Source organism: Grammomys surdaster, unplaced genomic scaffold, assembly GCF_004785775.1.
Source record: "Grammomys surdaster isolate TR1022 unplaced genomic scaffold, NIH_TR_1.0 139, whole genome shotgun sequence".
NCBI lineage: Eukaryota > Metazoa > Chordata > Mammalia > Rodentia > Muridae > Grammomys > Grammomys surdaster.
The window spans coordinates 14,360,711-14,385,550 of NW_021604597.1; the positions used below are offsets into that span (position 1 = coordinate 14,360,711).

The window sequence follows — 24,840 nt, forward strand, 5'->3', positions numbered from 1 at the left end:
TACGATTAATTTCAAATCCTCAATAGAAAATTTAAATTACACATAGTTTTGTAGTATATATTGCTTCAATGGATATTTCTAGTCTAAATTAGTGGTGAGGTCAACTGTTCCAGACTTTAAAAACTACAAATATTATCATTCTAGTTTGATATTTACAAAATGATAAAAGTAATGTGAATTATACCTGGGTGCTTTTGTCTGTCACTTTCTTTCTCTCTTTCTCTCTCTACCTCCCCTCTCTCCTTACCTCCCTCCCTCCTTTCTTCCCTCTCCTTCCCTTCCTCTCCCTCATCCCACAGCCCTGATTGAAATATGCTATCTGTATTTAAATGCTCAAAACACTTTTACTCATAAGAGTTTGCAACTGGAAATAGTCAAGATGTCTTTCTGTGGGTGAAGGACAAACAGTACTATATCTATTCTATATAATCCAAGTCAGCAACAAAAAGGAAAGAATTATTAATACAAGCCATAACTTGAATGAACACCAAGGAAACATTTCCAAGTTTTTGTTTTTTTTTTTTAAAGCCAATTTCAGAATCTTTTCACAGAGTTCTATTTTGATCAATGTCCTCTCCCCTCCAGTCCCTCCACTCTCCTCCTCGCCACTGTCCTTGCCCAACCTCAGGTGCTTTTTTAAAAAAGTCACTCAGTTCACTTGGTGCTGACTGGGTACTCTTGGGCATAAGACCATCTACTGGAGCATGGGAGCTTCTCGGGGGCCAAATCCCTAAATTTAGCTGACTCTCCCATAATGATCAATTGACAACAGTTCCCCAGCTTGGATGGAACTTCCTGCTGCTGCGATTTTGACTGTCTTCACTGTGTATGTGGTCACAGCCACTGTGAGTTCATATGTACAAAGGCCTTATAGTGTCTGGCAAATACCTTTAGCTCTCATAATTCTTCAGCCTCATGTTTTGTTACGACTCCTGAGCCTTTGAGAGAGGGAATATGACAGAGATGTACCACTTAGAGCTGAGCTCCCCACAGACTCTTACTCTCTTCACATTGACCAGTTTGGGATTCTCTGTAGAAGTCACCATCTATTAAAAAAAGCTTATCTGATGAGTGTTGAGAGGTGACACATAGAACTTAGTAAGCAGTACATTACAACATCAGTTTAGCATAATAATAATTGTAGGTTCTCCCCCAGGGCCTATGACCTAGCCAGCCATAGGTTTTTTTGGGCTCTGTTAATGGTACCAGGCATGAATTCTGTCTTGTGTATTGGGTTTAAATCCAGTCAAAATCTTTATTTCTTGTTCCATTTATACAGCAGTCTTCACACAGTGCCATTGTAGGTATAAGCAAAGAGTTGAGGACCAGTACTGCTAGGCTGGAGAAAGATTATGACAGTAAAGAGCAGGAATGTGCCTAATGGAATACCAACAATCCCATATTTTGACTGTGGTAATAAGTATATGAAGCTTCATGTCCTGGGTGGGATTTTTGTCAACTTGACACTAGAGTGTCACCTAGGAAGAGGAAACTTTAGCTGAGGAATTACTCCCATCAGATTGGCCTGAAGCCAAGTCTGCGGACGCATTTTCTTGATTGTTGATTGATATGGGAGGGTTCAGCCCACTGTGGGCACTACTACTCATGGATCAGTGGTCCTGGGTTGTATAAGAAAGCGGGGTGAGCAAGTCATGAGGAGCGAGCTAGTAAAGAACATTCCTCTGTGACCTCTGCTTCACTTACTGTCTCCAGATTTGTGTTCCTGCCCTTAATGATGGACTGTAAACTCCAATCTGAAATATGCCTTTTCTTCTTCAAATTGCTTTAGGGTGTTTATCACAGCCTTAGAAAGCAAACTAGAATGCAGACCTTGTGCTAAAATTGCATAGAACAAGCACTCATACGCAAATGAGTTTTGCACAGCTGGTTAAATCTAAATGCTTCTCTGGGGAGTAGAGGGAGAGGGAAATGGAACCTCTCTATACATCTATTTGTAACTGTCTGTAAACTATTTCAAAATAAAAGGATTTTTTTTTAAAGTCAATGTAATTTTGTGTTATTACTTCATTTAATACTGATAGTTTTAAAAGCCTTTCTTGTTATTGTAATACAGTTAATGAACTTACAGTCTCACAGTGTAACACTAGATTTCCCTGATAATAAGGTTCTAGAGCCCTTGTAATAGTATAATAACCCAATACAATTGTATATTCACTTGCCTAAGTTCAGGGCTACAAAGAACAGAAATAAATCTTAATAAGATAAAGAAATTGATTTGTATGAGATTAGTATTTGCTTTAGCCAGTGCATTTTGTTGATGTTCAGTGCTAAGAATCAGACCCGGACCCTCACACACCTATGTGCAGTATCCCATCACCATGCTGCAGCTCCCCCTCTGAGTATCTTCCTCACTCCTTTGGTTTTTCAAGACAGAGTTTCTCTGTGTACCCCTCCCTGTCCTGGAACTCCCTCTGTAGACAAAACTGGATCCTGCCTCTGCCTCCCAACTGCTGGGAATTGAACTCAGGGCCTCTGGAAGAACAGTCAGTGCTCTTAACCACTGATCTCTTGAGCTTTTAGAAGTCAAGAACAAAATTATGTTAGAGTTCAGTTTTAATATAAACAAACAAACAAACATAAATTTGATGACATTAAGAATAAAATAAGAATATTTTATATTGCTAAAATTTGGCGGTGGGAGTGGGTGTATAATTGTTTAGCCTAGTTTGACATTAAAGCATATTGAGCTAAAAATGCCTACCTCCAAAATGAAACTGAAGCAAACACTTAGTCAGGATGTTCAAATCCTGGCATATTAGGAAGCAATTGAAGCGCTGCTCTACTAGAAGCTTTTCTGTATTTAACGTCTCCTGTTATTTCTAAGGCATGATGGTGGAAACTACAGGGGAATAAAATAGGCAGTTATCTCTGGCCTAGATTAACCTATATCCTAATACTAGGTCATATGCTTATATGTGATCAGCGCAAAGTAAGTGCACAAATCAGTGTACAACATCTAGGATAGATCAGAAAAGGCTTTCGCGATGGGGTGGAAGATAGCTGTGCAGACCAGATACTTGAGGATGGGATTATTCTTTAGATTGTGCTGAAACAGAGAAGTCTCAGTTTGGGTACAGTAAACAGTATTGGTTGACTTGGTAGGGGTCATAATTCTGAACCCCAGATTGGGACAAATAACTGACAGGTGTGCTAATGGCAAAATGTAGGATTGTATGTTAACGCCATGAGCAATTGATAGACGAGCATTTAGCTCCTCATGGCTGAGTTTAATTTCCTGATACCATGCTGGAACTGTAACAGTTCCTGTTAGTTCGGCAAGCTTGCTGTACTTTTCCATGAAGACATGGAAATAGACTGTATTTCACAAATAAACTTTTATTGCAGATTCTGCCTCTTAGTTCAGATAGAAAGTCACATTGACATTAGTTATTTTAGAGACGATAGTGTTCACTAACAGAATCAGCCAGCTAAGCCTAAGCAGAGCTACTTTGGCAAATGATAAATAGGTGGCAGCATGTGTGTCCTACTCGGTGGTGTCATTCTGACTTAAACACGGGCAGGTGTTACAGTATGGGACAGTGTATTCCTCTGTACGCAGCAGCCTCTGTGGCTGTAACAATACCCAGGAAGCATTTTTGCTTGTCTCTCTGTTAAGCTGTGTGTGTGTTTTTTTTAAAGCTTTATATTACTAGTGTGCTGGTCATTACTCTCACAGAAACAGGCTTATAGTCACCCATGTTTACAAGCAGATTAGCTCTTCTCCACGGGTGAAATGCCAAGAATGTAACTATTGGGCCATGGTAGAACATGCATTTGATCCCTGACATTTATTTATTTGGGTTTTTCCTTTGAAAATTGCAAAGGAACTAAAAGAGAAAAATTACTGAGACCTCTTTTCCAGTCCCTAGGCAGTGGTTAATGCCACTTCTTTCCCTCCCAGACATCCTTTGTACCCATCTAAAGAGCACTTTCTTTTCTTCCTTTGGACCACATTCTCCTGCTCTCTCTCACTCATATTCTTGAGTCCCCTTAGCTTGCTCACTCTCTTGCTCCCTCATCTCACTAGGTCACTATGTCCCCTCTGGCCAGACTGGAAACTTGCTATGCAGATCAGGCTGGCCTTGAATTCACAAATATCTGCCTACTTTGCCATCGAAAATGCTGGGATTAAAGGTGTACACCATCAGCCTGGCTGGTGCATGCTTGGTTTGCTCTGCTCCACTCTTTAGGAGATTCTCTCTCCTGTGACCTGCTGTCATCATCTTCTGGCCATCTTGCTTCTGCTCCCAGGTGTGTCCTGTGGGCTTCCACTTCGAGCTTTCCTTGTTGTGTAGATGTTATAACTCCCAAGAGCAATAAACCAAGCCAACATGATGAGCTACTCAGTCACACTGGAGCCCACTACACAATTCAGGAGGCGCTAGCCAAAGGCAGCAGCTTGTAATCTTCCTAGAAAACTGTCCAGAGTTTCAGGTAGGCCACACCTGCATCAATATAATTAGTTGCGGTTGTACAAGTGACGGTATTTTTATTGTGTGCTTGCTACCTTAGTGGTGGCTTATGTTGGCAGTGCTGAAGACACTGGTGAATGGAAAACTTGATCATTTTTCTGATGGATCATGTGCTCCTTGCCTTTTCCAGGAGGTTATATTACATTAGCCCATTGAAATGTAAGTAGAACCATAAAAAGCCATTTAAAAATTAAATGGAAAGAGAGTCACATTGAATTGCTACATTAAATTCTGGTTTCACTCTAGGGGACAGAGTACTATTAAAATCCTTAAAATACATTTGTTAAGTATTAAATACCTTCTACCTACAAGTTTGCTAGTTTTAGGTGTTCCATCCTTCTGGTTCTCTCCACACTTACCACCTAGAATTAGGCCAGTTGCCATGTTAGAAATACTCCCCAACCAGCACATGCTGTCATTTAGATTTGCTTTTTCTGTCATACAATGTTAACAAAACCTAGATCACCCCACAGGTATTATAGTTTTCATATTTACATGAGAATGTAAAAGAAATCTGTTACTATTTAGTGTAATTTAAGGCTTAAAAAAGTACATCGTTCATCAGCCCAGCCCTTCTCCTTGTTTCTTCCCAGACTTGCTAGTGCATGTGAATCTAACTTTTGACTAGGAGCCATATTCTCAGAAATGTCACTTTATTTTCACATATAATTTTCTAAAGGAAAATCAGGTTTTAGAGGAACGTGATTTAATGTCTCCTGTTTATAAACTTTGAATTTTCTTTACAGAGATAGATATGTTAAATAAAAATCTGACAGTGTCCCAGAGAAATAAGGTATGCCTGGAAGAGGAAATGAAAAGTCTCAAATTGTTGTCGGATGCAGCCATATTGAGGTCTCAGCAGATGGAGGCATCCAAACAGCATGAAGTGAACTTGCAAGCCCGGTGCTATGAACTGCAGAAGGAAGCACTAGGTAAGGAGAACCTTCCTGATGTTAGCAACTGGCAGTAACTCAGAAGCATAGGCCTTGTTCCTAATATCCTAACAGTCTTGTGCTAATTAACTTGTCTACCAATATGCATAATAGTAACGGTGATAACTGTTTTCTTGGGTTTGCATTTGCCCTTGCAATCGTGCCATTTAAAGAGGCGGGACTAAGTAGGAATGTGAGAGACCTTTCAAAATACAAGTTAAGATTTCATCAAGACAAAATGGAATTTACTTTGCTGTTTCGTTATCCCTAGGAGATTGTTGGCTTTGGGGTGCCAAAGGAAAACAGCATTTGGTGTGTGTAAGATGAATCCAGATTTTTTTTTCATTTTTAAATGTTTTACTTCTAAAACTTTAACTGTTTATGGAAAAAAATGTCAAGGTTTTCAAAACTTCATGTTGAGTATATAGTTTAATTGGAATATTTTTTATAATTTTCGTTGTGATAAACCACATGACCTTAAATGCACCATTTCAAGCATTTCTAATTATTTAGTTCAGGAATTTTAAAGTATCTTTACATTTTCTGCAGTAGATGTGCGGCACTTTTTCACATTGAAAAGCTGAAAATTGATAGCCACTGAGCTCCTCCCCTTAGGGCTCTTTGCAGCCACCTGTCCACTTTGTCACTGTGAGTTTGACTCTTCTAACATTGTACACAAAAGTGAGACGGTATGGTGTTGTATTTTTGTGAGTCAGGGGATTACTTAGCATGTCATCTGTGTTGTTATAGTGTTAGAATTCCCTCGAGTCCTGATTAAGCAGTGGTCCATAGTGTTTGTAAGCAATCGTAGGTTACACCTCTTACCCACTGCACATGGGGCTGTGGAGAAGATGATATACAAGTATCTCTTTGAGCCTTTCTTCTGGATTCTCTGATAAATACCCAGGCAGGAGGGCTAGGTTACTTGAGCAATACTGTTTCCCTAGTGACCATATCATGTGCTATTCCCACCATAATAGTGCCAGGTTCCGTCTCTGCACCTTTTGCATCATTTAATGTTTTGGGTTGTCATTTGGTATCTTCTATAGGGAATTGTCTTTTGTGTTCTTTGCCCATTTTTAAATATGTAGCTATTTTATATTTTTACTGTTGAATTACAGAAGTTTCTCATAAATTGTACAGCTTATCATGCGTGTGACTTTTCCATGACATAAATTGCCTTCACAAACTTACTTATTGTTTTCTTTGAGACACAGACTTGTTTCTAATTCAACTGGGTTCCCTTTCTGGGTTTTGCGTTTGTTGACCACGTTCTTTATGTCATAATGAAGAAATCATTGCCAAATCCAGTATTCTAAAGCTTTTACTTTCGTTTGCTTTTAAAACATGAACACTGAATTTTAGAGTTTGTGAATAAGTCTAACAAATACATATTTCTACCTGGAAGTATCAAAAATTGTTTTATCAATATAAAGATAAAATCAGTAATTTAGAAAGATTGAACTGTGAAGCAGGGTGCTATGATGGAATGAACACATACTCATAGAAGTGTACATATATAGAGAGATGAGTGTTGGAAGAAAATAAATGAGTCGTATATACATTCAGTATTTAGCAGTGCTGTGAAGTCAGAAAAGATGTAAAATTTAATAAAAAATTATCATTTTCATGTGTGTTTTTGGTATATGTGTGTGTGTGTGTGTGTGTGTGTAGGGGGTCATTTGTATGCCACAGTGTATATTTGGAGGTCAGAGGACAACTTACTGGAGTTGGTTCTGTTCTCCTACTGTGTGGGTCCTGGGGCTCAAACTCAAGTAATCCGGCTTGATAACAAGTACATTTACCCTCTTGCGAGTCCAAATACCTGTGATACATAACACTGGTCAATTATTTTTGTTTTGTCTTTAAGTTACCTATTTAAAGTTGATTTACTGAAGTTTCTCTTGATGACATTTTATTTTGTTGGAGTTGAGGCTGACTTGGAACTCATGCCCTTCTTGCTTCAGCCCTGTGAGTGCTGGGATTCCAGATATGTGTGATATTCCAGTGTCTCTTAATCATTTTGTTTGTCTTTAAGTGCTGGGATTAAAAATGGCTACCACCATTTTTACCCAGCCTCCTTTTAATAATTTTAGAGAGCTCTTTGTATAGTACAGATGTTAATTGTTTTATATAGTCAGCTTTTGTAAAGTATTTTTATTGAATTTTTATGGTATCACCATATCAGAAATTTGTATTTTGGTATAACCAAATGGTGGTCCTTTGTTCTTTATGATTAGTTTTGGATAAAACATTACATACTATGCACAATATTTTGGGATCCCTTCATTTAATATTTTTCTTATGTGATAAGAGATTCAATGATCTACTGTCACTCTTTCCCCACTTTATTGGTATTATACAGTATTAAATTAACATTTTAACCACCTAACATGTTAAAATTTCTCGTGCATTAGTATCTATTACTGCATTTTGTCTTCTCTTGTACTAATTCATCTTATATGCCATTAATGCTGATTTTACTAGAATGCCTTAGTAAACCATTCTTATAAGCAGTAATTCTTTTTCTACTATTCTTTCTTTTAAATATATTTGGTATGTAGTTATTTTTCCATGTAAACCTTTTATGTGTGTGTGTGTGGGGGGGGGAATGCACACGTATGGAGATAACAGGTCAAAATTCAGAGTATTCCTCAGTTGATTACCATCTTAGTTTTTAATTTTTAATTATTTTTTATAGTTACTTATTTTAATTTATGTGTATGAATGTTTTGCATGCATGTGTGTATTGAATTTTAGTATTCTCATACTAATTTTAGTCATTTTGTCAATAACTCTTGGGTTTTCTACTATGTGATTGTGCTACCAGCTGTAACAGTCTCAAAGTCATACTTGGTGCAGTCCAAGATCAGAGGAAGGCATTAGATCTTCTACAAATGGAGTTACAGATAGTTGTGAACTATGTAGGTTCTTGGCATCAAATTCTGGTCATCAGGAAGAACAGCCAATGCTCTTAACTCCTAAGGCATCCCTTCACTCTCCACCCCTTATCCTTTCGATACTGGGTCTGTCACTAAACCTGGAGGTTGCCACTTGTCTTGACTGCCTAGTTAGCATCCCTCTGGGATCCTCTTGCATATGCTGTCCAGCACTGGCTTACATACAGGAGAGCCACACTGCCATATCCAGCCTTTTAATGTTAGTTCTGGGAATCTGAACTTGGGCCTTCATGCTTGCAAGGCACATACTTCACTGAGTGATCCATCTCTTCATCCCTTGTCTCTTTAAACTTTAAGAGAAGTTTATTAGCTATTTCCAAAGCCTCTGACAAATCTTTAGTAAATTTTTTTCTAAAAACTTTACACAAAACTTTATTTTCCACATCATAGAGAGTTATTCCACATATACTTAGGACAATTTTCATTACTTTATAATCTCAGTATGGATTCTAATTAGAATTGTATTATATATATAATTTTTTTTAATTTTAGTATTCTCATACTAATTCCAGTTATTTTTACCAACAACTCTTGGGTTTTCTACTTATGTGATTGTACTACCAGCTGCACAATCTCAAAGTTTTAGCAGTTGTAACATTGCTCAAAAGTCTAAGTTCAGCGTCCCTTGTAAGATGGCCTGTAGCCTGGAATTGTGAACCGAATAGACCCTTTATTCTTTTTTTTTTTTTTTGGTTTTTCGAGGCAGGGTTTCTCTGTGTAACCCTGGCTGTGCTGGAACTCACTCTGTAGACCAGGCTGGCCTCGAACTCAGAAATCTGCCTGCCTCTGTCTCCCAAGTGCTGGGATTACAGGCGTGCGCCACCACTGCCCAGCTCAGACCCTTTATTCTAAAGAAGAAACTTAAAAGTTGTTTTTGTCATGGAATTTAATCAGTGCTACAGGAAACAAAACTAATACAACCTTGATGGCTGACTTGGAAAAACACTTTCTCAGGCAGTGTTTTGGAGCAGGAGTCCCAGTTCTGTCCCTTTCCTTTGGAATGAATTTCCCTCCTCCATGTCGATGGCCTTGGTTGGTAGGGTCTTTCTGTTGAAACACTGCCCCACTGTTCTAGTACAGAGTTTCTCTTAAACAATGACATCTGCCTTGTCTCCAGCTTTAAACTTGACAACTCTTACTTTCTCACCAAGCTGCACATTTTTTTTTTCGTGTTTTTCTTTACCTTTCTCTAGATCTAAGAGCAGTAAAGAGTTACAATGGTACAGCCCAGATGTGTCGTATGATGCTGTCCCTTGGGAGTAATGAATAAACACTACTCACCCTCAATAGGGAATATTCTGATGGCAGACCAAAGTCACAATCCAGCTTGGTAAACCAGTTACTTTATTGGGCCTAAATATAGGAGTGTGGGTGAGAGGTTATTTCCAGGAGCACAGGCAACTCAAGGGCAGCTGCCTCAACAAAAGTCTTTTCTGGTGTAGCTTCTGACTGAGAAAAGCTAGAGCCCAGGAGCTCACTAACTGATTTGCAGGTAGCATGACAGGCCAAAGGCTCTCCTTTCCTCCGTTTCCCCACATCAACCTGGGGCAACCACATGCACACTCACATGCATGCATACAGACACATACATACACACCCACATACATACAACACGTTTGCACAGTGTACACATACTAAAAATGGAAAAAATGAGAAAAATATATCCTATAACTTATACCAAAAAGTTAAAAGTATCATCATTTAAAAGGAGAAGCACCATCTTCTCAGACAGGCCAGGCCAAAAGATATTGTAAACAAATTCTACCAAACTTTCAAACAGAAGAGTCTAACTTTTCAAAAACATTCCCATGCTAGGGTCTGAATGTAGGGCCTTGTGCTTAGTAAGTAAGTACTGAGCTAAGTCTCCAACTCCTACAAATATTTTTAAAAGAAACAAAAATTGAGTTCATTTCTCAGTTCATTCTACAAGGCTAAAATCACTCTGTTCGCAAAACCCAAAAAAAGGGATTAGAAGAAAGAAATGCAATAAGCTTCTTTAGATTATGAATATTGATGAGACAGTTTTCATAAAATTAAAATTGTGAGTAAATTAACACAACATTGGTTTTTTTCTGAGCACACAATCAATTCTTGTAAGTTTCTTTGACATATAAAATGCAGTCTTTTCAGATGTTCCCAAGCAAATGGTGTGGAAGCCAGGCTTTGTCCCTAGCAGGTCTCTTGCAGCTGCTTGTGCTCACCCTGCCACGTATCCTGATAGTTTGTGACATCTACTGAGCACTAGCTATTTGCCCATCATGCACTAAGCATTATCTGTTACTTCATTTCATTCTCAAATAGCCCCAGGGGTTAATTATCCTCATTATGCTCTTGTTACATTACTGGTGAAGAAATTCAGCATTAGTCAAGTTAAGTAATTTGTATTAAGTTACAAAGCTACTAAGTAACAAAGATAGGGTATGTCTTAACTGTGACAGAGGCCAGATTAAAGGATTTACATGTAGCATTTCATTTGATACTCTGTCTATAACTGAAGCCATATGGACAGTTATTGTTAATAAATTCCACCAAAGTGAATACTCTTCCCAATGGAAATTTCTGTTTTAGAGTCTGGACATCATTTATTTGAGGACTTTGGGAGAACTAGAGATCTTAATCATTTATAAGAAAAGGTACCACCATTTCTTAATTGGTTTCCATACAGAAAAGGGAATAAATCTGGTTTCTTTCCAACTACCTCAACTATGACCAGACGTTTAAGGTTCTGGCAAGCATATTTCAGAATGATATTTTCACAGCTTTTTAGCAGTACATGACTACCTTAAAAGAAGTGAGATGAGTCTGGACATGTAACTTTCAGGTTTGTTATGAAAGGTTTGGGAGGAAGTCAGGAAACATTTTAAGCTGATTTTTTGCTAGTGATTTATTATAAGAATGAACACATCATTTCTGGACTGAGTGTATGAAGTTGTATTCAAATGAAGTTTTTATATTTGGGGCCTGAAATATATCACTCCAGTATACAGTGTATTGATTTTATGAACTAGAAAAGCAGGCCTGTGGTGGCAAGTTCTGCTCAGGAGCTGCTCTGACATTCCTTCCAACAATGAAATTCCTCTCTGTTATAGTGGATTATCTTCCCGACCTTGAACTGCCTCAATGGATGTCAGCCAGGGTGTAGATTCCTGGACACTGCTCCAACCAGGTGCTGATTCTGGCTGAGGAGGACACATTAAAAACACAGAAGGATAAGTACTACAAATATAATTTTATGGAACGTATCACACCAGGAGCTAGCAATGCTGAAAATACAAATTGTTGTGAGATTCTTTACTGTATGAATAATTGATCCTCTTAGAAGGCCTGATGTTTTGCAGTTCAGTTGCAACATTTTCTCTCACAAAATAAGGCACTGTCAAAGTTAACTATTGTAAAGAAGATCAAAGCAAAGCAGTCAATGGACCAGTTTTTTTGTGTATTCACACAACACCAAAATGCAGCAGGCAGTTGGCATGGTAAAACATTTTCATATATTGCTAGGGGCACTATAAATTGATACAGCTCCCCAAAATAGTTTGTATCTCTCTGAACTACAAATGCACCCCTACTTTGATGTTGTGGTTCTATTCTAGGATTAACATGTAACATCCTCCTTAGCATATGAAATAATACATGACGTGTGCAAAGTTATTCCTTTAAGCATAGTAACAGCAACAGAGAGCAAGCCACCTCACTGTCACACTACGTTACCTGTTAGAGAATTTGCACAACAGTCAGACAGTAGTTTCTATGCAGTTACAAGAGAGGAGCAAACCATCTTGTCAGCCGAGGAGAGCAAGAGGTATAGCCTGCATTTGTACTGTGGTACAGTTATATCGAAATGAGGTCATATAACATGGGTATTTAACAATATGTCTTAAAAGCCTTTGCATACATGTACACACACACACACATACACATGTGCGTGTGCATATGCATGTGCATGTGCGTGTGTGTGTGGTACAAGAAACTAAGAACAGTGTTTATCTGCTTGAGAGTGTGATAGGTCCTAGATGAGAGATAACTGGGAAGCCCTTTAAAACTAGGTTTTCCTCCACAGCAAGATGAGATCTACAGAGAAACAAACCCAGAATGTAGACTTCTGGGTGACATTCTTCTTCAGCTCCCCCTATTTTAACTTCCACCAATATTGCAGCACCTTTGCTATAACTGAGGAGCTAAATCTCAACAAGTTCATGGCACCATGACTTTACCTATGAGTTTTCTGTTCTCAGATCCTTTCCAAGGTACACATTATATTCAGTTATCCTGACTTCTTAGGTTCTTGTTGGTTCTAACATTTCTCAAACTTTTTTTTTTTTTTTACCTCCTTGGACATTTGAAGGACTAGTAGTCAGGTATGTTGTAGGGTGCCCCTCTCTTAGATTATCTGATGTTTTTCTTACAGTTACACTGGGGTTATGTGGGCTGGAAAAAAGGAGAAGCACAGAGGTAGAGAGAGTATTGATGGCATTGTGTCTTATAAGTAAACACTGGCAGGACAGTGTGATTTATGACTGTTGATGTCAGTTGACCTTGGTCACCTGGCTGCAGCACTGCTTGTCTGGCTCCCCATGGGAAAGTGGCGGCCTTCCCTCCCCTGCTGTCCTCTTTGAAAGGAGTCTTCCACACAGCTCAGATTGGGGTGCAAACTGCAGCTTTCCCTCATCAGAGAAGAAATCTGCAGAACTTATTTGGAATTGTCCTGCATGAGAGATTAGCCTCTTCTCCCCATTTCTTAACTTACCGTTTACATGAGTACTGACTCATGGGTGTTTATAGTTAGGTTATAATCCAGTAGTATTTTTTTCTCAAACAACATAGCTGTAGCTGATTGAGGTTTTTTTCAGTTGATGCTCTGTCTCCTTGCCGTATTCCCGTCAATATGGGATGTTGTTCTTACTTTCTAGAACCACTAAGAATGTTCATCTTGTCCATTTGGTGCCTCAGTACTAGAACCAGCCACTTCTCCAAGGAGCTGTGATTTCTTTCGTTGCAGGATGGCATTCCAAATCAGGAAGTCGGTGTATTTATCAATATGGGATAGTATTTGCTTTATGTACTCTCAGGTGACAAAGCAAAGACATAGGTATGCCTGTGCTAATGTGTATACACACATATCCATAAGTGCACCTATATGTAACCCCTGTAACTGTATTTAGCCCAATGTGGGTTCTTATTAATATTGGAATTCCAGTTTATTGCTGGAATTATGCTAGTGAGAAAATGATGTATGATGTACTTTTGTGTTTTGGAAACTATTTAAAATTTAATTATGTTTTTTATAAAATTAAATTTTAAAGTAAAATAGTAGGCCATGTTGTTTAAATTAGGCTTGGGTTTTTTTTTTTTTTCTGTTGTTGTTGTTTTGTTTTTGGTTTTGTTTTTGAGACAGGGTTTCTCTGTGTAGCCCTGGCTGTCCTGGAACTCATTCTGTAGACCAGGCTGGCTTCAAACTCAGAAATCTGCCTCCCTCTGCCTCTCAAGTGCTGGGATTAAAGGCATGTGCCACCACTGCCTGGCTTAATTTAGGCTTGTACAGTTAGGACAGACTTGCTGATATACACACTGTAGACTTAAAACTGCTTTCTCAAAGTAAAATCCTTTCCCTAAATCAAAGCATATTTCAAATGTTTTTCTTTGAATTTGGCTCATAAAATAAGCAATTTAGTTTAATATTTTAGTTTTTTAGAAGGATACTAAGCCTGCCAAGACCATGGTATTTCATGTCCCTAGAGAGTTAAAAGTCAAGAAACAACCTTTTCCCAATGAAAGAAGTCCTGGTGAACATGGGGTTTGTGGATATAATGAAGGGAAGAAAAGGAAGTCCTTCCTGGGACTCCTTGTCTGATGCAGGCTCCAGCAGTACACATCCTCTCCTGTGGTCCTTACATTGCCACGCTGTGACTCATTTGCATGTGTTTATCGTCTACCAGACATACAGTAGTCCCTAGCTCTGCAGCTGAGATAAACCAGATCACCGGCAAGCCAAAGCCTGTGCCTCCTGTTGGTCATTGCAGTGAATTCCAAAAGGCACTTGGAAATAGCCGACTCTTCCACAGTTAAAAGGAAAAAGATTTTTCCCTTACAAGAATTGGCTACTGATCTAGCTCATCTCCTAAGAATTTGTCCTAGACGGTGCCTACAAGAACAAAATCTGGGGCTGCATTGGTGGTATGTGCAGTGGCTTGGAGGGTTGGGTAAGTAAATGGATTTGTTTTAAAAAGTATATTCTTGCACATCTGTCCTATGTCTGAGTTACAATCGCCAATATGAGAAAAACTCTTTAGTTTTGTTAAATGCTCCAGGTGGTTCTTATAACCAGGCCAGTTTGATTTAAGCTTAAAAAAATAGTTAGGAATTAAAAAAAAAAAGTGTCTACACTGTAACACAGTGGGTGAGTGGTGGCACCAGCTTGTGTTTTCAACCAGAAATGCAGTTTTGAAGTTTTTCCGTTAACAGTTGCTGCGTGCAATTCAAACAACAAAGAAAGTTATTGGAAGACTAATTTTTAGGTAGTCAGGATCTATGAGAAGGTTGAAGAACCAAGCTTAGAAAGTAGCTGGGAATCTGTTAGCTCTCAGCTAAAGTCATGCCATAGTTGTATTTAGTGTACACACAGTGGCTACGTGTCTCCAAAGCAGTACAGCCCTCTGACAAGCCATCTCCTCTGGTCCCACAGGCCACTGGACCTGGGACTCTGCAAGGAATTCTTTATCATTTCAACATTTGGAACCAGTTGTTAACAGATCTGAAGTAGTTAGCCTGGAAACGAGCAGCTGTTTGGCCACCCAGCCTTCGCAGATGTAGTTACGTCCTGCTACTGTCTTACTGCTGTAAATGGCCATGAATTGCAGGGTAGGAAGATCAGCAAATCCAGAAGTGGAGTTGGAGCAAAATTCTGTAATTAGTGTTTAGGGATAATAAAGAAAAGTCAGTGATATGTATGAAAACCGAGTCCAGAGAACACAGGAGACCAGGAAAGCTGCACATATCAGAGGACAGAGTTGTGTCTGCTGTGAGGCAGAGCAGTGCTTTAAAGATCAGGAAAGGCAAGTTAGAGCTCGGCAATAAAAATAGAGCATTTCTGAGATCAAAAAACTTTCCCAAACCTAAAAGCAGCAGGCTGGCAATAGCATTTATGTCATATATGACATGCAAAGTATTGAAAAATCACACATGAAGGTTTAATTCAAGTGTGTGAAGATCGCTAAGCACCTAAGCTAGGAGATCGTTGGACATCAGAGCAGGTAAATAAACCCAAAGGGTCAACTACTACTTTTTTTTCTTTTTTCTTTTTTCTGGGTCAACTACTTTTAATTAAGCACAACTCTACATTTTTTAACTTAGTACACAGATTTAACAGTTTTATTTGGTTCATATAAATTATTACTATGTTTGTTTAATCTACTCGTGATGAAGTAATCTTGAGAGTGTTTTCTTGGCGACCAGTTCACAGAGAGGCAGGCATGGTAGTGCATACTTGTAACACCAGCTCTTGCGGGGCACAAGCAGGAGAATCAGGAATTATCTCCCTGTTACATCAAAAATTTGAGGCTATCCTGACTTACATTAACTCTTACACTTGGGTGACTGTGTCAATTGGGCCTGCATAGCTTATGGTATCTTTTCTGCATTTTTGCCTAGTTGTCAATCTCTGTGATAGTTTCTATTTGTTGTAGAAAAGTGCTTTTTTTTTTTTTGATGACAGATAAGGGCTACACTTATCTGTGGGCATAGGGGTAAATATTTAGAAACAATTAAAATTTATATTTGTTAGAAAATGGAGAGTTCTTTTGGGACATGTGGCCTCTTCAGCCACGGGTATTGGCTAGGTTTATAGTATCAGATGACCCTGTAAATTGGGCCTTAAATCCATTAGACAGTTGTTGACTCTTGTCAGGATAAAGATGGCACTATTGCACCAGCTGGGATCATTGTTGTGGGTCCTGGTTTGTAGGCTTTACAGCTGTGTAGGACCATTTACTGCTTTCCTCTTTTGATGGTGTGCATAGCAACTTCTCAGGTTGTAGGCTCCTGGGTCAGCTCCAGTTCAGCTTCTCCAAGTTCTGCCTCCACATGGTGCCTTGTCTTCAGCAATAGGGTTTTACCTTCAAGTTCTAGGAGCCAAGCAAAGGCCATATAGCAATAGCCTATATTGTCTGGGGACGTCTCTTGGGCTCTCTTACCCAACTACTCTTCAGGAAGTCTCTATTGCCTGGTACAGGGATTCTTGTTAAACAGTTTGTGGCTCTTGGGGAAAAACACACAGTAACTCTATATAAGCTCTCTCTCTCTCTCTGTGTGTGTGTGTGTGTGTGTGTGTGTGTGTGTGTGTGTGTGTGTGTGTGAAGGGAGGTATTTTAAAATAAACTAATATTTAACTATGTCTTTTTCAAACATCCTTAGTGTTATTTATCCCTTGCTTCCCTCTACCTCTGTCTTATCCTTTCTTCCCACTCCCCCAGTAAAATCCCCATTTTCCCCGTGTCTCTTACTTTCAGAATTCATCTTTACTATGGACTTTTCTCCATTTTAAACTGTAGCTGTCATCTGATGTATCTCTACCTCAGCTGTAGCCTCATGTTTCCCACCAATGTGATATTGGTTACACGCATCCCAGGCCAAGTGTAAGGCGATGACCCTGCTGCCATACGTACACCGTGCAGGTGACTCTTACATGCCATCTGTCAGTACTGACAACGAGGGTCAGACCCCAGCCTGCTCGGTCCCTACAGGCTCTGATTTGTTTCAAGCTCTGACACTATTTCTTTGTTTCCAAGGATAAACATTTATATTTGTGTTCACTTTTTTTTCCTTTAAAATGCCACTGAACAGTTTCAACTTTAGTTCAAGTATATAGTTTCTATAGTAATTATTTTTCTACATTAAAAACTTGTAACTTTATTTTCCCATCATTTTCTTTTGCTTATCTTTTGAAATATGGATGCTTGATATTTAAATGAATACACAAATTCTTCTCTTATAGTTGTAAGACTGATGATGGGCTGTCAATGGCAGCCTAATCTTTACGCTAAATTTTAGTTCTTTCCAGAAAAAATAAACGTGCAAAATAAAAATTTGAGGACTAAATTCTTAGCTCCCTTTTAGAAGAGATTTATTTACATGGGTTTTGTAATTTTATGTTTAGTGCACACTAGTATTACTTCCAAAATGCACAATTTATCTCAATTGATTACAGTCCTCTCAGAGGTCACTGTGACCTACAAATCAGTCCACTTAAATGATTTTCCTTCTACCTGCTAGAATAAAGTGTCCTTTGCTCTTTGTCAGCTGTCACAAATGCTGGACGACACAGTTCAGATAAATTATCCTGGCATTGTTACTTCCCCTTGAATCTATTTAACCAACTTTCAACTTTATCCCATGTTAAAAAAAAAAACTTTGAAACTTTTTTCTTTTAGTAAGTTGTTTGGTTTAATAAATGATATAGCCGTTTAATGATGTTATTTTACATAAAATACTTGAACCTGCTAATTGAACGTTTTAAAAATAGCATTATTGAGGTATAATTTACATAGTTTCAGATTCACCCATTTTAGGTATGCAATTTATTGATTTTAGGCTATGCACAGGATTATGTGACACACATTCAGGCAAAATACTCAAACACATAAAATAATGAAATGAATACATCTAGAAAACTCTTCAAAAGAAAGAAGCTTCAAGGGACATTAAAATGAATCAGCAGGTTAAAAATGCCTGCCTAAAGAATGGTGTTTGATTCCTGGAACTCTACAAAGATGAACAAGTGAACCAAATCCACAAAATGTTCACTTACCTTCACACATGTGCTGTGGCATACATACACCTGCCCATCACACACACACACACACACACACACACACACCCTTGAGACCATTAGCAGCCATTCCTTTTGTGTCCCTGCACCCACCCCGACTCCAATCACTACTGTATGCCTATTCTGGACATTTCTTAAAATGGAATCATGTTAGCATAATGTTTGTGTGCTAGCATAGTGTTTGTGTGTCTCATCTATGCAGAAATATGCGGAAACACAGTGTTCCTTAATTCTCTAGTAAAGTGGGAAATTCATCTGGGGTGGGGGTGGGGTGGGGACAACAGATGGACCAAATCCAGGGGTCAGCATCTGCTTCCTATGCCTGCATATTTCTGCTGCTGGCCCTTTGCTTTAGCTCTTCACTTACCTGTTTTCCTACAAACCACCATGGGCCACTGAGAAGAATCTGTTAGGTGGGATATTCTATAGATCTCTAGGGTTTAGCTCTGAAGTTTCTGTGGACTCCTCTTGCTGCTGTTGTCCGGCTTCATTCCACCACAATCTGATCTGATACAAGGAACCATTTCACTTCCTTTGTATTTGTTGAGGCTTCCTTAATGCCTATCATGTCATTTCTGTCTCACTCTTGTTTTGTTTTGGTGTGTGTTTCTTTTTCTTTTCTTTTTTCTTTTTTTTTTTTTCTCTTTGAGACAAGATTTCTCTGTGTAGCCCTGGCTGTCCTAGAACTCATTCTGTAAACCAGGCTGGCCTTGAACAAACAGAAATCTGTCTACCTGCTTCTGCTTCCCAAGTGCTTGGAGTAAATGTGTGCACCACCACTGCCTGGTTAAGTCATTCGTTTTAGAGAGGGTTCCATGGACCACCGAGAAGAATCTGTATTCTTTATCTGTTAGGTGGAATAGTCTGTGGATCTCTAGGGTTCAGCTCTGAAGTTTCTCTGTGGATTTTTAGTTTGGAGGACTATCTGAAGGTAAGGATGCTGTATGTAACTCTCATACTACCTCATCCTTTATGTCTTTCATTGCTCTTTGCTTACAATGGGGGTTCCACTACATTGATGCATAGTGTTTATAATTGTTAGGTACCTGTCAAATTGTTCCCTTTATTAATATATAGTTGGCTGCTTTATCTCTTCTGATTCACTGTGATTTGGAATCTCCCCTTTGAGGTGTCAGAACAGCTATATCAAGTTGGTTGAAGCTTCTGTTTTGTGGTTTTATTTCTGACCTTTGACTTTTTCCCCCCCTTATTTGTTGAAAATAATCTTTTCTTATATATTATGTTCTGATCATGGTCTCTTCTCCTTCTACTCCTCCAACTTCTTCCCCACCTCCCATCCCATCCAGGTTCATACCTTTCCTGTCTCTCATTAGAGACAACAATAGTAGTAAAATAAGATAAAACAAAAACTAACACATCAGAATTAGACACACAAAAAGAGCCCATGATGAGAAGGCACAATAATCAGAGACCCACTCATTTGCGCACTCAGGAATCCCATAAACTGGAAGCCATAATATTTATGGAAAGAACCTTCAGGGTAAGAAGAGAAAAGAAAATACATGTAAATAAAATAAAAATAAAAAAATAAGATAAAATTTAAAAAAACAGAAAAAGTACTGACACGGCTGTAGTGTGTTCATTTTCAGTGATGTTTTTGCTGTGCACCGTCCCCCCTCCCCTAGGTTGACTTTTCAATTTCCTCTCTGCTCTTTTTCAAAATCTTCATTTCCTTACCGAACTTTTTCTCCCTTTTAAAAAAAATTTCTCCCCTAAACAGTTGACTACTTTTTTTTTTTTGCCAACATTCTTATTTACATCCTTAATTTATTTTTTCTTTGTTCATTTGCTAATCTGAGTCTTCTCTGTGGCCATTGGTCTTTTAAAAATAGAACCTTTTTCTTGCATCTCACCGAAGTTTCTTACGTTAACTTTGGCCACTAGTAATGAATGAGGAGCTGAGAGCACATTACAAGTGGCTGTTCTTTCTTTATCTGTTTCTTTGTTGTGCTTTGCAAGTCTGTCGGGCAGGGTGTGTTCTCCAGTTTTTTTGTTTGTATATTTGTTTTGTTTCTTCACTATTTTGTTTTCATTCCACACAAGTCTTCCTGGTAAGTTATCTTTACTTGAACTTATGCTCCCCACTGCTATTCAGGGAGCAGCTACTGCGGTAACAGGTGATCGCCAGGAGACCTGAGGCTAATTTCTATAGAAGACACGTGTGTGCCCTTCTTTTATGTGTCCAGTAAAGTTCAGATATATGAGATGCTGATCTGGGGAAATGTAGTTTATAATCTTCAGAGATAGGTGTATTCTTAACTAATAATCAAGTCACAAAGCAAAGAAGAAATGGGAAAAGGAGCAGAGTTGAAAGTGTGAACGAGAGGATTGGGCATGAGCTGGAAGTCAGGAAGAGACAGAGTGGGGAGAGGCAAAGGAAGGCGCTCGCTGAAAAACAAAAAAACCAGACAAAGTAAAAATAAAAAATAAAAAAGGTGCAAATTAAAACAAAGTAGGAAGAAGTTACAGCCTGGGCAAACTCTCATTTTAGTTGGGATGACTGGCTTCTTGTTCACCCTTTGTCTTTTGTGGCAGGTTCTGCAGCTGGGGGGAGGGCTGATAGTCTCAGTAAACTGATCAAGTCACTTAGCATGTCCTTCCTGCCAAGAGCTTCTGCAGTTCTCTTGTCCGATGCCAGTTACAACTTCATCTCTGATGTCTTACGCATCGTTATTTCCGTGGCCCTTTCTGTGACTGTGGCTCTGTGGATTAAGAAGGCCTGCCCACTCAGCATACGCAGCCCACGCAGCCCATTAAGCCCACAAGGCTCACCCCGCCCTCTCATACTTGCCTTTTCCCTTGATGGACTCTTCAGACATGTCCGGCAACAGTCTGCAGCACCACCAAATTCAGCAGTGCACATCTTCCTTCCCATGTCGCCACCTGCTCCAGCCTTGTTGGAGCCAGTTCCTTCCCAGCTGTTCACTGCAGGGTACTAATGGAGAATCCCAGTTTCACATCCACTTCACACTTGTGTCTCCACAGCCTGTGCTGCTCTTGCAGTCTGGGTACCCACTGTGTATCCAGGCCCTGGTCACGTCTCAGCAGCCGAGTCAGTCTTTCTTCTCCTTGTTGTTCTTTATCCTTCATCTTCATTTTGGCCAGGTTAAAGTTATTTAAGCCCAGGCAATTTGTGTAGTTAAAAAATAACAGCAGCAGCAACAACAACAACAAACCCCCCACCTACAAGAAGTGTAATTTTTGTCATATGTAAGATAGAGGTTATGAGTCATACATTAATTAAATTCACAGCACAGGTGCTTTCTAGAGTGATCCTTCTTAAAATATAAGCAGACATATCTCAGTATCACCTGTCTTCAAAACAAAACAAAACAAAACAAACACCGGTCCTTGTTAATGTTTTCCTCTCTACTACAGTTAAAGCCTCTGTCCCACCCAGAGAATTGAACAGTGTTTTGTTTTTGCTGTTTCAACCTTATTCGGTCCTTCCCCACAACAGGTTTTCTCCTTTTCCCTTTGCTTTCTTTCTGCTTTATCCTTTGCTTACACAGAACAGAACTTGTTAGTCTTCATGACACAGAAGATACTCATTTGCAGCTCTCCCAAGCAAGACCAGTCTCTAAAAGCAGTGGCTCTCAGCTGTGGATAGTTGACCCCTTTGAGTTAGCACATCAGGTATTTACATTATGATTCATAACAGTAACAAGATTACAATAAAGTAGCAACATAAATAATTCTGTGGTTGAGGGTCACCAGGACATATTAAAGGGTCACAGCATTAGGAAGGTTGAGAACCACTGCTCTGACAATATGTATCCATAAACATTTTTAAACAGAAAAAATAATGTAACAAACGTATAAAGTGTGCCTGAAGAAATGTGTGTGATTTCATTATTTGTATCTAACAAACCATAACATCTTACCTTAGTTTTCCTAAGAAATTGTTAAGGAAAACAAACTAAAGACCCCAGGCCCTTGTACAAGAGCAAGGTCCTTAAGGTAGGAAATGATGATCTTCAGAGTGGGATTGGAAGAGGCCGCTCACTTCCAGCACAGCAATAGGTGGCACTTCCGTGACAGACAGTGCTCTCCCAGACAGCACTGCTCTCCCTCCTGTGTACATATGACGTCACTGAAGGCTGGGAGCCTTGTGCAGGGTACCTGAAGCCATACACCCTGGAACAAGCAGAGTGAGGGTTTGAAGCTAGGCAGTGTGGCTTTAACACGCATGCTCAGCACCTCTGGAATATTAAGTTTGAATTGTGTTAGAAGCTTTAGAGTTAGCTTGGGTTTCTTTATTTCTAACATCAAAAGTTTTTTTTAGAGCCATTGGATTTTTTTTTTTAATGCTTGAAATTCATTTATTATTGTTGAGACGAATAACTTTTGTGACTCAGAATCACCTGTGAGGTCATGTTAACCCTTTAAAATTGAGACTGCCATCTATGGCCAACCCCCCCTGAACCTGCTGCATTTCATCTGATCTTTGAAATTGCAACTGTCAAATCAAACATTAGAAATTTAAATTTTTTACCCTGTGTTTTTGAATGCCTTTATGCTTGTTTATTCTTCCATCTTGCTACTTGAACCTTGAATTATATTTTTCCCCCCAAAACAGCACTTTGAACCAAAATTTAAGATTGCATGTAGTTTCTTTATATTAGGAGTTTTTAAGCTTGAAACTTCTTTCTACCCTTTTGAGGTATATTTATTGTTTTCTCTGATTTTATCTTATGCCTATTATTATACTTTCCAAGTGACTATTAAAGCTTTCTATCTTCCTATAAAATAGTTAACCATGAATACCTTTTTTATGTGCAGTTTCTCAAAGCCTTTCAGAATCACAGGATTCTTTCAAATGACTAATTACTGCAAATCTGGTGCCTGTGTAATGCTATCCAGCAAGCAGCTGCTTCATATTGAAGAGAGGCTAAGAGCTCTCTCTTTTGGTTTTGTTCATTTAAAATCATTTGCTTCTTATTTAATATCTGCAAAGACCGCAGTCACATCATCATAGAATGTGCTGTTGTAAATTCTGGATTGTTTCCATGGGCTCCGCCTTACATCTGCATGGTGTTTGAAGCCACTGCTGCCTTTCTCTTCCTAGTCATTCAGGGCCTTTCGCCTCATAATCCAATGTCATGCTGAATGACAGAAAATTGAAGTTGAATTTATTTGACTATAGAGAAGGACTGCTCAGAACAATGCACTTATTTAAGAACTCCTTGCCTCGGAAACTGAAGGAGCTGTTTTGTGCAGGTGGCTTAGACTCTCTGCTGCTTATCCTGCCTGTGTTCCTTTATTTATTAAGGACAGGAACTGGGCATTCTGCTTCTGAAAACAAAGGACCCTGCTAGTCTACTCGAACCTTTAATAAGCCCGTGGAGTGCGTACATATCATTCAGAACCACAGAGACACATCCTATGTTTTTGTTTTTTAAAATAACCCTTAGCACTTCCTGATTACAAAAAATACAACCAGAAAATGAAAAGCAGCCATGAAAATATATAAATCATCTCCCAATAACACACCAGGAGGCTTTTTACATTGTGAGTTTTTCATAATGAATTGTGCTTCCTTGGGTCTACGTAATGTTTTTTTGTGCTTAAAGAAAATGCTTTCTTGCTTGGCAGTGCTTATTTCTGTTTTTGTTTACTTAATGCGACAACCTTTATGGGTTCTTGTTTTTAAAGGTAAAACATTCATTTACTTTACTAATATTCAGAGCTGTTGAAAGACATGTGGCAAACAATTATGGGGACAGTGTCTCTTCTGCTGGTTCCAAGGACTAGCCTATGTTTATTCTGCTGTGAACCAAAGACTAACCTATGTTTATTCTGAAAGGGAGAGGGGAAGAGAAACATGTGGGGAAAGAGAATAACCCTTTGTAAAGAGCAGACCAGCTCTGTCATTATTTCTGAACAGGGGTGTATGGCATAGTTTGTTTTATTTGGAACCTGGTAAATTCTGGAACTCTGATGCATATATATATTGAAATGTGAGCCTCAGAGTACTTTTTGTTTTTATTTTATGTGTATTGGTGTTTTGCCTGCCTGTATGTTTATGGGAGAGTGTCAGATCTTGGAATTACAGACAGTTGTAAGCTGCCAATGTGGGTGCTGGGAATTGAACTTGTGTCCTCTGGAAATGCAGTCAGAGATCTTAACTACTGAGCCATCTCTCCAACCCCATTTTCTTTTCCTTCTTTCCTTCTTTCCTTCCTTCCTTCCTTCCTTCCTTCCTTCCTTCCTCCCTCCCTTCCTTCCTTCTTCCCTTCCTTCCTTCCTTCTTTCCTTCCTTCCTTTTAATAGAATACATTTTAATGTTACCTAAATGAGCTTGAATTAGTGGCTATTTTTAGCATATGCTACTCTACTAATTCTCAGATAATTGAGAATTAATTACATAAAATTTACATACCAAATAACAGTTCTCCCAGAGTTTAAAGCTAGTCAGTTTTAACAATTGCCTTAGAAATAATAAAAAGTTTATCACATAGACTCAGATATGCTCAGGATTATATGCTGACAGAAGCACCAGGAAGCATCCAGCAAGAAAGCAGGATTGGTGTTGCCTGTGTTTGTTTGTTCTGTGAAATTGGTTGCAAGGGCACCACATTTGCCTTTATTCTTTCACCAGTAAAGTTGTA

The 24,840-nt window shown here is 38.9% G+C and overlaps 1 protein-coding gene across 1 annotated transcript in view; it reads left to right on the forward strand.

Annotated features, from left to right (window-relative positions):
• Window positions 1–24,840, forward strand: part of Lekr1 (leucine, glutamate and lysine rich 1) — a 168,304-nt gene that overhangs the window by 80,848 nt on the left and 62,616 nt on the right. Inside the window, exon 6 of the mRNA XM_028763565.1 lies at window positions 5,240–5,425. Coding sequence (XP_028619398.1) covers window positions 5,240–5,425 — 186 coding nt within the window. The remainder of the gene's footprint in view (window positions 1–5,239; window positions 5,426–24,840) is intronic.